The 16,410-nt window shown below is 40.9% G+C and overlaps 1 protein-coding gene across 1 annotated transcript; it reads right to left on the bottom strand.

Annotated features, from left to right (window-relative positions):
• Positions 1 to 9,153: 9,153 nt before the first annotated feature.
• Positions 9,154 to 15,703, bottom strand: LOC118790161 (leucine-rich repeat-containing protein 4B-like). Its single transcript, XM_036547016.1, has 2 exons — positions 15,268 to 15,703; positions 9,154 to 13,090 (listed from the first exon to the last, which is right to left on the bottom strand). The coding sequence occupies exons 1-2, from the start codon at positions 15,511 to 15,513 to the stop codon at positions 11,039 to 11,041; spliced, it is 2,298 nt and encodes a 765-aa protein (XP_036402909.1). The 5' UTR covers positions 15,514 to 15,703; the 3' UTR covers positions 9,154 to 11,038.
• Positions 15,704 to 16,410: the final 707 nt, after the last annotated feature.

Below are 16,410 nucleotides of genomic sequence, written 5' to 3'. Positions count from 1 at the left end.
CCTTTCCTTTAACCAGCTGTTTCACCTCTAAAGGCTTTGGGGGCGTAGCCCGTGACGTGATTGTCTATATATTGAGTATTCAGTCGCTAGCTAATTAGTTTAGGTTAAAATGCTAACAGCAATAGCAAACACAACATGTTTATTGTTGCCTTTTTAATGTTCGAAAATATTTGGACAACATGTTATGTTCATATTTCTCTAATGAAGACCATTCCTGACAAGCTGTGTGCACATATGAGCAGATAATGTACACACACACACACACACACACACGCACTCTCTCTCTCTCACACACCCACATACACACACTCTCTCTCTCTCTCACACACACACGCACACACACATGCACACAGAAAGAGAGAGGCAATGAGAGGGTTATGATGACAAAGAGAAAGGTGATGGACAGAGGATGATGTGCAGAGTAATAGAAATCAGAAAGAGTGGGAGGCAGGGACAGACCTGTGGACACAGCAATGATGGCTCATACGCACACACATTGACTGGACACCACAGTACACTACACTGCACTGAGAGGGAAGGAGGGAGGATGAATGCAGCAGTTTTGAAAGAGCTTTTGGCTCAGTTCAAATAGTTGCCATGGTTTCAGGCCGGTCTCCTTGGAGACGCAAGCGGCCAATAAAATAAATTTGAACTGAATCTTCGCAGGGAGACAGAGTGGGAAGGAGTGAGAGGAAGAGGAGGAGTTACAGATACACAGAGTGACTGAACATTACAGAACATTAACACTGCACAAGGGTGGGGTGCGGATAGGAGGGGGCAGAGTGACAGTGATCGGGGGATGGAGGGAGAGGGAGACAGAGAGGCTAATGGGAAGAGAGGGAGAAACATACTGAGGAAGAGAGAAGCGAGATGGCTATTTTAGGCTGCAGGTTGTCATGGAAACAGCAGCCACACTACAGAATGGGGAGGCTGAAAACACATGGATAGATGAAAAGAAATAATACAGTGTACTGGAGCTACAAATATTACCAATATGAGTGACATATCTTATTATATTATTTATTTTACTACCCACATTACATCAGTGATTGTGAGCGTTAATATAGTACAGTTCCTAGACAGTGTGTTTAATCTGTAGACATTTCCCTCAGTGCAGTGCCGGGGCTAATATCCTGCAGTATAAATTCAGTCAGTCAGTAAGCCAGTCTGTGTGTTTCAATTAACACCCTTGCTCTCCTTCCTCTTGCTCTCCCTCTCTTGCTCTCTGAAGGACAGAGGTATTCCCACATTTCTCAGTCACCATGGCAACGCTGCAGCAGAAAGAGAGAGGGCGCGAGAGGAAGGGGGAGGGGACATGGGCCGGGGGATGTGTGCACAATGCTAATGCTACTTCACTGATCATCGATTGTGTATTTATTCACTTTCGGCCTCTCTCTCTGTCCTCCATGTATCCCTGAAATCAGTCTTTATATAGTAATCCATTGCCTCATCCAGTAACACTCTCCCTGCCTGTCTACACAGATTGCTCTCATGTGTACCCACCTCAGTAGATGTGTTTACACAGGCATTTATTTCCCTCTCTAGTCTGGAATGATTAAATATTTGGAATAATTCCTGTCCCTTATGACCATCATTCTCAGACTGCAAGAGACATGGATTCTGCATTTGTATTTTCACAATACCTAAGAGCGCCATAAAAATAGCTTATTCCCAACAAGACGCTGAACCTGCAAAGAGTGAGCCATGGAGCATAGTTGACAAGTGTGCCTACTGCTGCTCCCGCAAATTAAAACGAATATTCATTAATGATTCAAATATAATGACAAAAATGGAAGAGCTGTGAAGTATTCCGATGGGGTGATGCATCTCAACAGCCTTGAATCCCTAATCTGTAAAAGTGCCACGGAGACAAATACACCACTCTTTGTAGGACCCCGCATTCACACCTCTGAACCTGCAGCTTGTGTGACAGAAGGGAAATGTTGAATATGAATATCCTCACCTACAGTATATCACATTCCTGATGGCACGCTTTAGTATACACGCATGTATGCCTCATCTCCTTGTATAGGTATGTGCTTTAATCTGTGTGTGTGTGTGTGTGTGTGTGCGTGCGCATTTCAGTGTTGTATACTGTGTGTCATCTCCCCCTTCTTATTCCCTGGTTTCCAATCAATAACTCATCTGTTGACGTCGATTCTCCTCCCCCCACCAGTAAGACAAACATTCTTCTTTGGGAAAGAAAGGGGAAGGTAAAGAGGGTATGGGAAATAAAGACACACAGAAACACATGGACAACATGCACTAACTTACTGACAGAACTAACAATGTCCCACAGCAAGCCAATGAAGTCAGGAAGGCAAGAGAGGGAGAGAGAGGTGGAGGGAAGGGGGGCTGCAAGGGGCTGGAGAGAGCTGTTACAGAATGGCTGATTAACCCCCATCGCCAAGGTTATTCCTAATAACTGTACCACTGCAGAGAGGACACGAGGCGCGTGTGTGTGTGTGTGTGTGTATGTGGGGGGGGGATTGATATTCCTGTACATTAGCATGAGGCAAGGCTGGGAGATGGATAACAGACATCAGGCACACTGACCGACAGACAGGAGACGACAGAGCGCGGATTCTGAGGGAGACAGTTTGAAGAAGGAATGTGACACAGAAAATATGAGAGCGAGGGGCGACAGAGCAAGAGAGAGAAAAAGAGAAAATGTTCCAAATCATCAAACTGCAAGAATTGACCTTTTCAGCAGGGGAAAAAATATCAGCCTGTATTTTTTACTCTCTTCATCATTTTCTGCTTTTCCATTTCCCTTCCTTTTCATCTCTCGCTCAATTTTTCCTTTCCTGTCATTCTTAGCCATCATCTCTTGTACCTATTCCACAGCCAGTGAGGCTCTGTGTATTTATTTATTCTTATAAATACATGTCAAATATTGGTTTTGTTGGCTATGCCAGTGTTGATACCGATCACATTTACTGGACATCACCAGTTTTGAAGAGCCCCTCTTTAGAATAAATATCTTTATTATATTTTCTTTGATGTACAGATCCAGACTTTAAACTCCTGTTTTTGTCCTACTTTTCTGCAAAGAAAGCTAGTGTTCTCAGGTCATTTCCCAAAAGTGACTTGAGCCCAACCACAAGCATGAGATCAACTGAGCTACGCTTTGAAGGCCCAAAACATTTTTTCCAAAAATAGGCACCAATATTTTCTGCATGTTTTGTATAGCTTTGTAACTGTAAAAAACTATAAAATATAACCATGACAAGCCTTGTAGTCATGAAGATTAATTCACTTTGCATTTGAGACTATCAATGAGTAGGCCACCAATTGATAACCTCTTAAATAGTTTGACAGATTTCCCGATTGTTCTAACTTCCTTCTCTCCACCTCTCACACCTCACACAGACACAGACATGAACACACACACAACACACACACACAAATCCCAAGGATGGTTTAGTACAGTCGCATGATAATGTGAACTAAGGGTTTCTTTATGGAGGGTTCACCACAGTTTCATCATTAGGCGAACAACTGGCCCAGTGGTGAGAAAGGCACCCAGGAGACTTTAAGTCAAACAGATGTGAACACAAGGCGCTGGGAACTTTGGGTTGCCCTGTGGCTAACCCAGAGGGATGGTGTCACAACAGCTCATTTTTACACACAAATACACTGACCCATTCCCTCAAAACACCCATGCAGTACACACATACTGACAGCCACTTCTACACACACAAAGACTTTCAATCTCACACAAACACACATGCACGCACACAAATACAGACAAGGACTCTTACACAAGTCTCTTACACAGAGCAAGTAAAATTCAAAAAGACATTATTTTTCTAAGGAAACAAACACGTCTTTTTGTAGAAAACAACAATGTTGATTTTTTTATTTCATAAATTTTGCTCAATATGGCACATTAACAGATTTGATGATCAGAAAAAAAAATGTTTGGCACGGATCTTTTAACTGGAACATATCTGTACTCTTTACACATATATGTGTGTATACACACATATACACACACATACTGTACACACACATACACAAACACATACACGCACATACATGCGTGTGTGATGTATACATGTATGTGTGTATATATTCACATATAAACACACACACCCACACACACATACATACGCAAGAAGATAATCTGTGTGTATAAACTTTTCCATTTGTGAAACCACACTGATCATTATGAGAGTCATGACAAACAATGTCAATAACTATTCTCAAGATCATTGCAAAAAATAACTTAGAAGAACTGATGGAGGTAATCTTTCATTCAAAAGAATAAAAATAGCTGAAACATCAGTAGGTTGGTGTGTTTTTCCTGAGAGAGATGAGATGAGGTTGAACACAAGAAACAAGAGGTGCAGTGCAAGGAGGCAGGGGGAGGGGTAGAGGGGAATCATGTTTTTTGCCACCTCCATCTTTCAGCAAAACCAGGACACAATGAAAGAACAAGATTAAGAGAGAGAACAGTCCCCCACCCCCCACCCCCCACACACCACTAACTCCCGTTTTTCGCTGCACATCAATCATTTAAACCTGCCTTCGGTCAAAAAAAGTCTATGCACATCTTAAGTTTATCTACATGTCCAAATACAGACAGGGAAAGAGAATTTAACCTTGATCTCAGACCTTAAAATAACTGTATGAGGACAGTAGCAATATTGGAATCCCCTAAAGCACTCTAGGGTACATAAGTAGTCTAATTTTCTCTTTTCACAAACAAGAGAAGGATTGAATAGGATTTTTGTAGGTCTTCACCCTTCCCCTTGCTGCCAGTACAGTAACCCAGTTCTCTCTCTGTTTCTTTCAACCCCTACCCCCCATGACTGACCAATGCTTTGCAATGGAGGCTTGTCCCATGCTGGTTGGCTTTGGAACAGAAGGCCACATTCTTAGTGCTGAATGGACCATAAACCCTGTAGCTGCCTGAAAAGCCCAGACTGCTGAAGTGAGTTACTAGTGTAATGTGAGGGAAGCATGCTGTTGACAACAAGGGGAAGGAAGCATGAAAGCAAAAGGGCAGGAAGGGACAAAGACAGAGAGAAAGCAGGAAGACCAGAAAGAAAAGAGTCAGATGAGGGCAAGCAATGTTCTAAGAATTGCCAGTAAGAAAACAAAGAAAAAAAACATGGTTCCAAGTATTGAGCCATGGGAAGGAAGCTGAAAATAATACTGTATATTATCCTTCAAGGTGCTGTAGCACAATGTGTTGGAATCAAAGAGCTTATTTAGCTGAATGAAAGGACATATTTTTCTCCATCAAAATGCCTAAGTTTTGGAAGAGGTGTTTGATTAATGGGAGATGAGCAGGTCAGAGCTGCCTGTAATAGTTCTGTATTACAATTTTGTGGGCTCTCCCCGTGAAGTGTCTACTATGCAGTCTGCCTCAGAGCTGGTCCTGAAAACCCCCTGTCCTACCCCCCGCCCAACTCTCAAATACAACTGTCTAACTTCCTGAGGCACTTATTTTCTTCATGGGTTTACTGAGTGATTACATGTGGTATAAACATCTTACATTCTGTGGCAGTACCTCTTGCCAACTTAAAGTGGCCCTCGAAAGGATACAAAGGGCAGCTGACTACTTGCACTTCCCGGCTTATTGCGTGCTGCACTGTTATGTTGGTGCTGCTTAAGTTTGACCAGCTGGAGATGCACATCAGTGACTGTAACAGCTAGTTTTAATAGAATTTGAAAATTACGTGCTACAAAATTGGCCTGTAGCATAATGTGTATGAATAAATGTGCAGATTAGCTATTTCTGGCACATACAGTCTTGGGTTATACAGATCTCCATGGATGACAGCACAGAGGCTATGCAATGCTCAATGCTGGGCTAGTAGAGACCAGAATTTTGCAATGGTTCTGAAAAATTCTGCAAAATATTCTTATGCACTGTAGAAAGTTCCATAACACTCCACTATTCTAAGAACAGGATGAGACTGGGTTGACTATTTTCACCCTGAATATGCTTTGTAGCTGTTTGTATGAAGATGTTACAAAAAAAAGATCAATTAATTAATGGTCTATTCAACCTCATTTGAGAAGCACAAAAGTGTGTAATGCCATTGAGTACATTTATAAGCATTATATAATTTCAACTCTGACCCAAGAAACTACTTTACTCTATAAGCTCGCTAACTATATTACTATATGGCCAGGGTTAAAAGGGTTTGTGCAACAATATGTGGAATCATCTTTACATCTTTCTTATATGATCACTTAGGCAGCCAGACGCAAAAGGAGGTTAACTAAAGGGATATGAGTGAAAGAGCAACAGAGAAATGGATCAGTAGGTTGTCTCCCTCCTCCAACACAACTTACTGTAGTAGACCTTTACACCGCTTTAAATCTTCTGTAGGTGTGATTCATTTATATTTACAGTCATTTGCAACCTCTGAGTTGAAGTTCATGAATATACTACAGGGTGGTCTCTGTCTTATTAAAATGTGCATTTTTTTCCATTTGGCACATAGTTGCACATTCAGAAAGAAGGCAATATTTTCATCATTTCAAGCAACCAATCAACAAACTGATAAAAAAAAACCCACATATGAATAATTGCACAGTGCAGAAGCTGCATATAATGTAGTGGAGACTTTAAGTAACAAAAATATACATGAACAGTCTTTACAAATCACACGCACATTTCCCTCACATGTTCCTGTCATGAGTCAGTGTGGATTCACCTCATTCAGAAGGAAGCAGCAGTCTAGTTGAGTCTCAGTCAAAGCAGTTTCTGGTGTTAGCTATAAGGTGAAGCAGGCTCTTACACAGCTTATACTGATGCATATGCAAACAGATGCACTGAATAGTCCTCTGATCTTTCTGTTTTTGTTCTTTTTGGGTTTTACTCCCCATAAAATTATGGGTTATCATAATACAATAATTTCAAGGTGGCATCAAAAAACTCATTTGACTAAGTAAATGCGAGAGTTTGCCTTGCTGGATTGTCAGAGGTCAGTAAAAGCATTTGCCACATTTTTTCAGTGCTTGATGACGAAAGTATTTCCTGTGCTCTGGCTCAGGTGATTCACAGGTGAGATTACTGCACACAGATTAGTCTTTCCTTGTATTTCCATCATACCTGAGATCTTCCAAAAGCCCCCATTCTGTGTACAGCTCCCTGCATGCTCTAGGCCTTATTCTGTTTACTCATGGTGACTTTGATTAAACTGTGAATGATCTTTAACAGTTGGTTCTGCCTAATGGGGAGAGGACAGTGAGCCACTCAGCTGGTTAGTGTTAAATGTTGAATATAATTCAAAGACAAATAATGAAAAGATATAACTGAGTAAAGTCTCAGATTAATTAAGGGTTCACTTTAGTAGCTAAGCACACAGTTGAAATTAAGTCCTTCAGATGCTGGGGCTTGAAACAGGACAAGGTTTGAGCTGAGGAATGACATGAGGACACTGAATTAGACCAGCTGAGGAAGGGGTGAGCACAATGAACAAAATTTGAAAGATCCAACAGTACAAATAATCCCCAGACTTATTTTCAGCCAAATGATCATACAATAGCCTGTAGCTGATGAAAGCCTACTGCACTGTTACACACTAGAAGTAGCCAATGATAGTCACTTCCATCCCTTTCCTCCTCTCACACTTAGAACAGCAAAGTACACACAAAATAATAAAATAACCATCAAAACAAATCAGAGATCTCTGCAATTACACTGTATTTGAAACAAGATAATGGTAGTACTAAATGCATCTCCTTCATTTTTCTACAAACCCAATATAATTATTTTCCAAAATTCATACAATAACTTAATGAAACAACGCCAATCAAATCCTTTACTGCACAGTCAGTATTTATGATATGATGCATCCATCTTCACCTGCAGTCAAACCAGCATATTATTAGGTTAATGTGAATGAACAGCTCACTCTAAAACTCTCATAGTAGAATCCTGGTTTTGTTAGTATGCAGTGTCATGGAGACAGGTGTTAGACATTTGGGACAACACTGACACAGGACAGTGTCTATTTTATGGAACAAAATAGTATCAGGAGATTCTGATGCGTATCGAGACTGGGAATTCCACACTATGTGGTGCAACTGTGTTGGCACGTGTTGTCATGCAAACATGGCTAGATTCCTGTTGGAAAGGTGTTCATATTGTGAAGCACCACTAACAGAACTAACTGTGACATTTGCAATTACTCAGAGACAGCAGGATGACTACAAATGGCTTACTTGTCATATTCTGTGCAGAAAAGGATTCTTTATTTTGTCATTAGACATTCATATATGTGTCTCTTTTAAGTGTAGGTGGTTCAAAGTCGACATTAAAAAATGTGATACTTCAATAATATTGAAACCTTCAACTGCCACTTCTTGTTTCACAGAGCATGTCCACCACTTTGTGTGCCAGGTTTTTAATTTTGAAGTGACGTCTGCTAACAGAACATTTGTTTTAATAATAACCATAATAATATTGATAATAATAACAATAACAATATTACAATTGAGATAATAACAACACTTAATTTTAAAAAAAGGAAAAAATGGAACTAGATAAACACAAAAATGAAAAACACTTGTTATATTTTTGTTTGTTTTTTTTTTTAAAAGAAATCATCTATAACTGCTTCTATGTTTTTCATTTATTTGTCCTTTGTTCATTTAAAAAACTTGCCAAAGCCATTTTAATCCAGTCTTTCCAGTCAGTATCATTAAATACAATCGCTTACCTTTTGAAAATGTGAAAAAAGTTGTCCCCGTTTTTTTTTCTTTTCTTTTCACTCACTTCATTTTTTCACACTAACGTGGCATTTAAGTTTTGTCATAACCAACTGTAATCCACGAGTGTTTCCATTGGCTTTATTTTGTTTTAAACAAGCAAGAAAATGGTGGCTTGACTCGTGAAATTCTGTGTTGTAAAAAACTGAGAGGGGGAGCATGAGGAGGAAGCATTTTTCTCCACCTAGAAAAAGAAGGACAGCCATAATGTTTTAATCAGCACATGGGCCATTGTTTGTCTTCTTGCGCTGATTCTCCTTCACTTCAGTGGTAGCTTCTGTCAGCTCCTTTGTGACTGTTTTTGTTGCTGTGTGATTGTCATCATTGATATCCTTGTAGACCCCAGGTCAAATTCCTCAGTTACATAAAAATGCAAAGTAATTACTGTTATTTAATAATAGTAATAATAATAATAATAATACATAATAATACATAATAATGATACGTGTATTTATGTATTTATTAAAACATTTTATGTTAATAGCTGTAACCATATTACTATTGTATTAGCTTTTACGGTATCAAATACAGTCGCATTAAGAAGCCAAGGATAAAACCGGGCAATCCTTTATCCTTTGGCACTAGTGTACCAGTTCCATACTAAGTGGGCCATTTTGCTTATGTTTGGTATCACAGGAAATGTCAGTCAAAAAATGTTGAGGTAGGTGTAGAGAACTTTTCTTTTGTTAGCAAATATTTAAAGATGCAAGCCTTGAAACATAGCCAATAATATTTTTTAATCCAAATGAAAAGTTATTAGTGAATAAAATCATTTGTGTAGATTAAAAGGAGCATTTAGCCATCTGCCTGAAATTACTTGCTGTGTTATTCCAATTTAGGGGTATACTGCAAAGCCATATAGATTCAGTTACAACCTTGGCACTTTACTGCAGCTTCACTGCAATATTGATGGGTAGACTAAAAACACATGACTGTCTTTGGGCTTCATAAAACACAGATCAGTTATGACAATAATGTTCTGTATTATTATTATTATTATTATTATTATTATTATTATTATTATTATTATTATTAACATCCAACCTGTATGTAAGTGGGGGAAACTTATTGTAAACTCACTGAGCTGTTACAGTAACAATCAGACCAACACATACAGAAAACGCCACCCACTCCTTCAACTCATTGCAACAACTCTAAAAAAAAATAATGTTGATTTGTATTTGAGAATAACAGGGTACTAATTATTTCTGCAGGGCCTAAATTAAAGCCACTATTAACTTGGATATTCACTATGTTATCTTAACCTTTTGCTTCTACCCCACCCCCTCCTCTCGCCCTCTGCTGTCACAAAACCAAGAGCAAAAAAAAAAAAGCTGTGACAAGGTTTGTTTTGTCGATCATAATTATAATAGCTGGAACAATAGCAGCTCATTGATCCTTCAAAGTTTGTGCCTTTGAGTCTGTATTGTTAAAGATGCTTCATAATTTATTTCTTCAAATGAAAATATATTTATATATTGTAGGTATTTTCACAGTTATTGTATCTTTAATTGTCTTTTTTCTCTTTCTTGCTTCTCCATCTCTTCTTCGTTTCCATTGCAAAAGTAACCATCCATTGAGTGTACTCGAGGGAGAGAGAATGAGTGCTCTGCACATGTTTTTCTTCAAAAATCTGTAAAACGAGAAGAACCTGCTGTCTCACTGCATTGTGCAGTGTTTCCTTGTATCTGTATTTTGGCTGCATCCAGACTATACTGAGTCTTAAATTCTACTGTATTGGGCCATGTCTCTGAACTGCACTGTGCTGAACTGTACATGTCTCAGCTGTGGCAAACAAACTTTTGGATATTAAATCTTTTTATATATATACTTTAAATATTGTTACACATGAATACAGGGAAATGTGCTTTGGCACAGATTTATGTTGTACTAGTATCTGTTAGGTACTTCATTGCCATAACCATTAATTAATACAGACACACTTTCTCTTCTAAATGTGCCAGGGCTGGTCAATGGCTCAGTACATTGTCTGTGTACAGTATTGTCCAGTTAGTGTGGATACTATGTAAACTCTCCTCTGTTTGTTCTCCTCTTCCTGTTACTCTCTGTCTCATTGCAGTGATGTCAATGCCTGACCCTTCACAGCAGTCCTACATAGCACTGAAAATATAGTACTGCTGTATGGACACAACTTCACATTCATCAAAGTCTGCTGAGGGAGTTCAACAAGCGTGGCCATCAATCCCATTTCTCTCTCTCTCTCTCTCTCTCTCTCTCTCTCTCTCTCTCTCCCTCTCTCTCTCTCTCTCTCTCTCTCTCTCTCTCTCTCTCCCTCCCCTACTCAGATTTGAGTCTCTTGAACATTTTCCTTAGAACCACTTTTAAACAGAAGTGGTTCAACTTGAGGGTTCTGGCTCTGACTCATTAAACCCTTTAGAGATCCATGTAAACCCATCGGTGGTAGAGGGAGGGGAATGGGGAGCGGGGAGGACACAGCATTGGGGTTCATGTTGGTGCTGTTTCCAGACGTGCTCTGTAAATTGGATGAGGAGATGGGGACTTGGGTACAGGAAATGGGTGTAGCCTGAGGGGGCTGGGAAAGGGGGGAGGGATTGTTATTGTTGTTGAGGACCCCCCCGGATCCAACAACCCCCCCTACCCCAGCCCCTGAGCCAATACTCATGCCCATCACATTGTTGTTGAAATGATGCGCCTTGTAATAATGGTTGAGATGCTCTGACCTTGCTAAATTGGGAAGGTTGACAATTTCTGGATGGTGCAATCTTAAACTCTGCCCCCCACTACTGCCTCCTCCAACTCCAGAATGCATAGTGGATCCCCCTGAAATCCCACTTCCACCACCCACTCCACTCGCCCCTCCGGCTCCGATCTCATCCTCAACATTGATGATCTCAATGGCGCGTGCCGGCCCATGATGTTTGTGCAGCTGGTGCTGCTTTCTCAGCTTGTAGAACACCACCAGCATCACTGCTGCCATGAATGTGATGGCAACAAAACAGCCGATGATGATTTTGGTCGTCTTCATCACATCATCCAGACCAGGCATGTTGGTGACATCTGTTATCGGAATGGTGAAAGCCCTTTCTGAGGACTTTGTCGCTCTAGGGGAGGAGGACGAAGAGGACGAAGAAGCAGAAGATGTGGTCGCCAAAGTTGTGCTCCAAGCTTCTGCTGGAAGCGTAGGACCTACAGAACCTATGAAAGTCTCATTAATGAACTGCCGGGCAGAGCTCTCCTCTTGACCTGTCTCAACAGTTTCCACGGTGACAGTGGTGAAGTAGCTGTAGCTGTTGCTGGCATCAGAGGCTGAAACATTGAGCACAGCTGTTGCAGTGGTGTTGCCAGCTGAGTTGGTCACCATGCAGGTATACTGGCCTGTATCCTGTACTGTGACATTGGTGAAATTCAGGGTGCCATCGTGCAAGACTGAGATCCTAACCCTGTACGACCCATGGGTCATGAGGGTGCCATTTGGGGTGAGCCAGTTGACAGAGGTCATCGAGGTGCCCGTTCTGCACTTCAGCTCAGCCGCCATGCCTTCTGTGACATTAAGGTCAGTAGGGGGCTCCACAATCACAGGCGCGTAGCAGGTGAAATGGCTCTGGTCCAGCTCGCCAATGTATCTGCCTTTCAGCACGGGAGGGGCATGGCAGCGGGCGCAGCAGGTAGTGTTGCTAGGCACCGTCTCCTTCAGCCACCAGCTCAGCCACAGCACGTCACAGTTGCACACCCAGGGGTTGTGGTTGAGGTGTACTCTCTCCAGCTGGTGCAGCGGGGTGAAGAGGTCATGGGGTAGAGAGTGCAGGGAGTTGTGGGACAGGTTCAGCTCCTCCAGGTTCTTGAGATCATCAAAGGCGTTCCGCTCGATGACCGACACCTGGGAGTGCATGAGCCAGAGCTTGCGGAGGGACACCAGGCCCTGGAAGGAGCCTGGCCGGATAATCTCCAGCCGGTTCCCGGAGAGCTCCAGCTCCTCCAGCCGCACCAGGGCCGTGAGGTTGGGGATGTCCTTGAGTCCACACATGCCCAGGTTCAGGTAGCGCAGGTTGATGAGGCCCTCAAAGGCAGCCTCAGAAATGTAGTCGAGCTTCTTGAGCTCCCCGAGGTCCAGCCGTCTGAGCGAGGGCACACGGTGGAAGGCGTAGGCAGGCAGAGTCTCAATGGGGTTGTTGCGCAGCCAAAGCTCCCGCAGCTTGCTGAGATATTCGAAGGCCTGGGAGGGGACCAGCGTGAGCCGGTTATCAAAGAGCTCGAGAGTGTTGAGATTGGGGAGGCCATTGAACGCCCCCACTTCGATCTGACGTATGTGATTTTTGGAGAGCTGCAGGATCTCCAAATGCCGCAGGTGCTTGAAAGTATCAGACTTAATCACCTGGTGTAGGAGAGAGATGGCAGGGAGAAAAAGAGAGTGACAAATGTGTTTTAGTACAACATATGCACATCAACACCAAACTTTTCCTACCCTGTACAATCACAGGATGTTAAGTATTCTCTCTGACTTTTTTGAAATGAGAGGCAACCTCACATTTAATATGGCAATATTAAATTGTACGACTGAGGCATTCGTATTCATACACAACTCTGATGAAATGACTAATATTCATATTGAATTCATACTGAATTAGTGCTCATACCAAAGCACCAGTATTCATACAGATTCATGACTGAAGTGCTTGTATTGATATTGACTATGAAGGAATTGCTAATATTGATATGGGCTTACAACTGAAGAGCTGATATTAATATGGAATCTCACTGAAGAACAGAATGCCAGACACCTCTCCAGTAAGGTAAAACTCACTGGTCTTTCAAGCTGTCTGAGAAATCCTATGACCTGCTACGCTGTCACCCAGACAGCACCCCACGGCATGAGGAGGGGTGTTTCAAAGGGAGGGCGAGAGTTGTCATCAGTTTACTCTAAGGGCACACTGTTTTAAGAAAGTAAATGAATGGTGCCTTAAGGCTCAAGACATTTTTAGATCTTGAATCATTGCAAGGAGAACTCCAGGATACAACTAAACGAGAACAAAATCTTTATACTAAGAAGGAAATAAAATGGCAAGTGCAAATAATTTATTCTTTTAATGAGTGGCCTCTCAACAGACCATTAAATGTGGCTTGGAAGCATTGGCAAAAGAGCTGGGAGTACTAAATAGCCTTAAACTGAACAAAGAAATTAATGGGTCTTATATGCTTAACAGTAGATATGAGTGAGGGTACAAAAACCTGGGCAGCAGTGTTAAGTAGAGGTTAAGGAACTGAAGCCTTTGTAAGCCAAATGCCACACGTTTGTTTCCCATGTAAGGCAATGAAATTGTAGCCTTGAGGAAAATACTAAGATACACAGTTTCTTCAGGGAATATCCAGCTGTAAAATGGATAATATATAAGGCATGTCACCCTGGGTAAAGTTAAGCAAAAAAAAAAATACACTGTGAGAAATTAACATACATGACAAAACTGAGTATTCCCATGTATTTAGCAGGCAAATTTTTCACATTCAAAAAGTATCTGTATGTAGGTTTTACCAAAACACAATGACTTGTTGATGTTAAATTCATTATGTCTTATGAAATTAAAAAAGACATCCTGGAGTGACATCTTGGTTGTTACATCACTGATAGAAAAATATTCTACACCATACCCTGAAAGATGAACTCTGCATTATTATGGCATTTAGCATATGGTGGCTCATTTCCAAAGGCTATATCTGTGTCAAAAACCACCAACTGACACAGAGGATACTCTGAAAAAAATTTCTAAATATGACACTTTAGCCATTAGAACACGTATCCTTGAGTATCTTGAAATGAAACTAATAAACTTAATTAGTGCACAAATCTCTCCTTAAGCCAGGCACTAACCGGCCCATGCAATCTTCCTCCCAGCATGCCTTTGTTTCCTTGACCCATTGATACTGCATTGCTCACAAACAACAGCAATAAAGTATTATGCTGGTTAGTGTGCTCTACTTTGATGTACAAATGCAGTTTCAAATCTTCATCAGGACACCTCATTATAACATTTCAAACAGATACTTACAAAAGAAAAAGAAAAATGTAATCTGGTAAAGGCAGCAACACATTGGCAGTTTCACTGTCACTTTGATTTCAGCTTGTGGCCACAATAGATCATGACTGTGTATGGAAGTTTGGGTCGTTAGAGTATACATACCACAGAGTGTACAGTTGTAATTACTTACTCCAGTGAAAGGTTTGCTGTTTGTAATTTCAGTCTGAATGTACGACATAATTGTAATCATATGTCTATAAACCTTTTGGTTCCAAAAGATTTGGTGTGATTACAGAAAACAATGACTATCGAACGTTTCCTACTGTGCAATAAGTTAACTCTCTTGAAGAAAAAATGCAGACAGTTTCCTGTACACATTAATACTGTGATAGCACTGTAACCAGACAATCAGAACAAGTGTCACAGGAATACTGTAAGTAAAGGGCTATAAGTATACTGTAAGTATTTGGTTATTCACAGATCTATTTATAAATTCACACAAGCACACACTGGCATGGAGCCACGCTCAAACATTTACCTGTATCGAATTCTCCTGTAGGTTGAGGTATCGTGTGTTGACAGATATACTCTCAGGCACCTCCTCTAAGCTCCTCCTTGTACAGATGACTCTGCTTGCTTGATTGGAACAGCTGCAGAGGGCAGGGCAAGTTGAGGCTGCCTCTGTCAACTCTGGCCCAGGTGGGAGGAGCCTCAACAGCAGCTGGACCAATAAGACAAGGAGGGGGGAGGGGCTGGGGAGGCCGGTCACCGTGGCGACACGCATGGCAACTGGGTCATGACCCTCCCCTTTTCTGAGTGTGTTGATTGGTTGACTCCAGATGGTAAGCTTTTGTTTTGGTAGTTTTTTTTTTTACTTCTTCATTTAACGGATTTCTTGTTGGTTATCCTTTTGTTTCAGAAATTATGAAAATGACACGGCAAGTGTTTCTTCGTATTTTTAATGTTTCATTTTATATACTGGAGTGTTGAATGTTCTTTCTTTGTTTTCTGTTTATATTTTCCATATATTTAATGTCTCTCCTGTTTTGATGATAGTATAATATATAACTACAGAGGGATGTGAATACAGATGATGTCTTTTGGCTTCTTTGTTCTGGATTTCAGATGTATTTCTCCAAATTTGTTACTATAAAAAGAGAGAAGAAAGAGACAGATCAATACACTCTACAAACAGGGACATAGTAGATGCTATGTGCACAGCAAGAGAGCAAATTAATTTCTGTAGTTACCAGCAGTCACTTATTTTCATATTATTTAAACCACTGCTGAGCGCTGCAGGTTTTTGAGTTACCTTGCAATTAGCAACTGATGAGCACCTGGAACACCAGACTAGTTGGCTTGCTATTGAAATAATGACTTCAATCAAACAATAAATAGCTACGGCAGTATGACCACCACAAGATCCTATGACCTGAAGAACTAAAGCTACCTATCCTTGACTTTCTCTGAACTAACGGATTAAAGTCATCAGTTTATATTCATATAATATAAGTAATAATACAATGCTCATAAACTGACCGATTCACACTATGTGCATTAATGCTGACAATGTAAGAAGAGAAAAACAAGGGACGGAAAAAGATTATTTAAATGATACATGACTATACAGCTATAGAGAAATATTAATTTCTGTAATGGCTGTTTAGCAACTTTGCCAGTG

Source organism: Megalops cyprinoides, chromosome 1 (genome assembly GCF_013368585.1).
Source record: "Megalops cyprinoides isolate fMegCyp1 chromosome 1, fMegCyp1.pri, whole genome shotgun sequence".
NCBI lineage: Eukaryota > Metazoa > Chordata > Actinopteri > Elopiformes > Megalopidae > Megalops > Megalops cyprinoides.
This window is presented reverse-complemented; position numbering and strand designations above follow the sequence as displayed.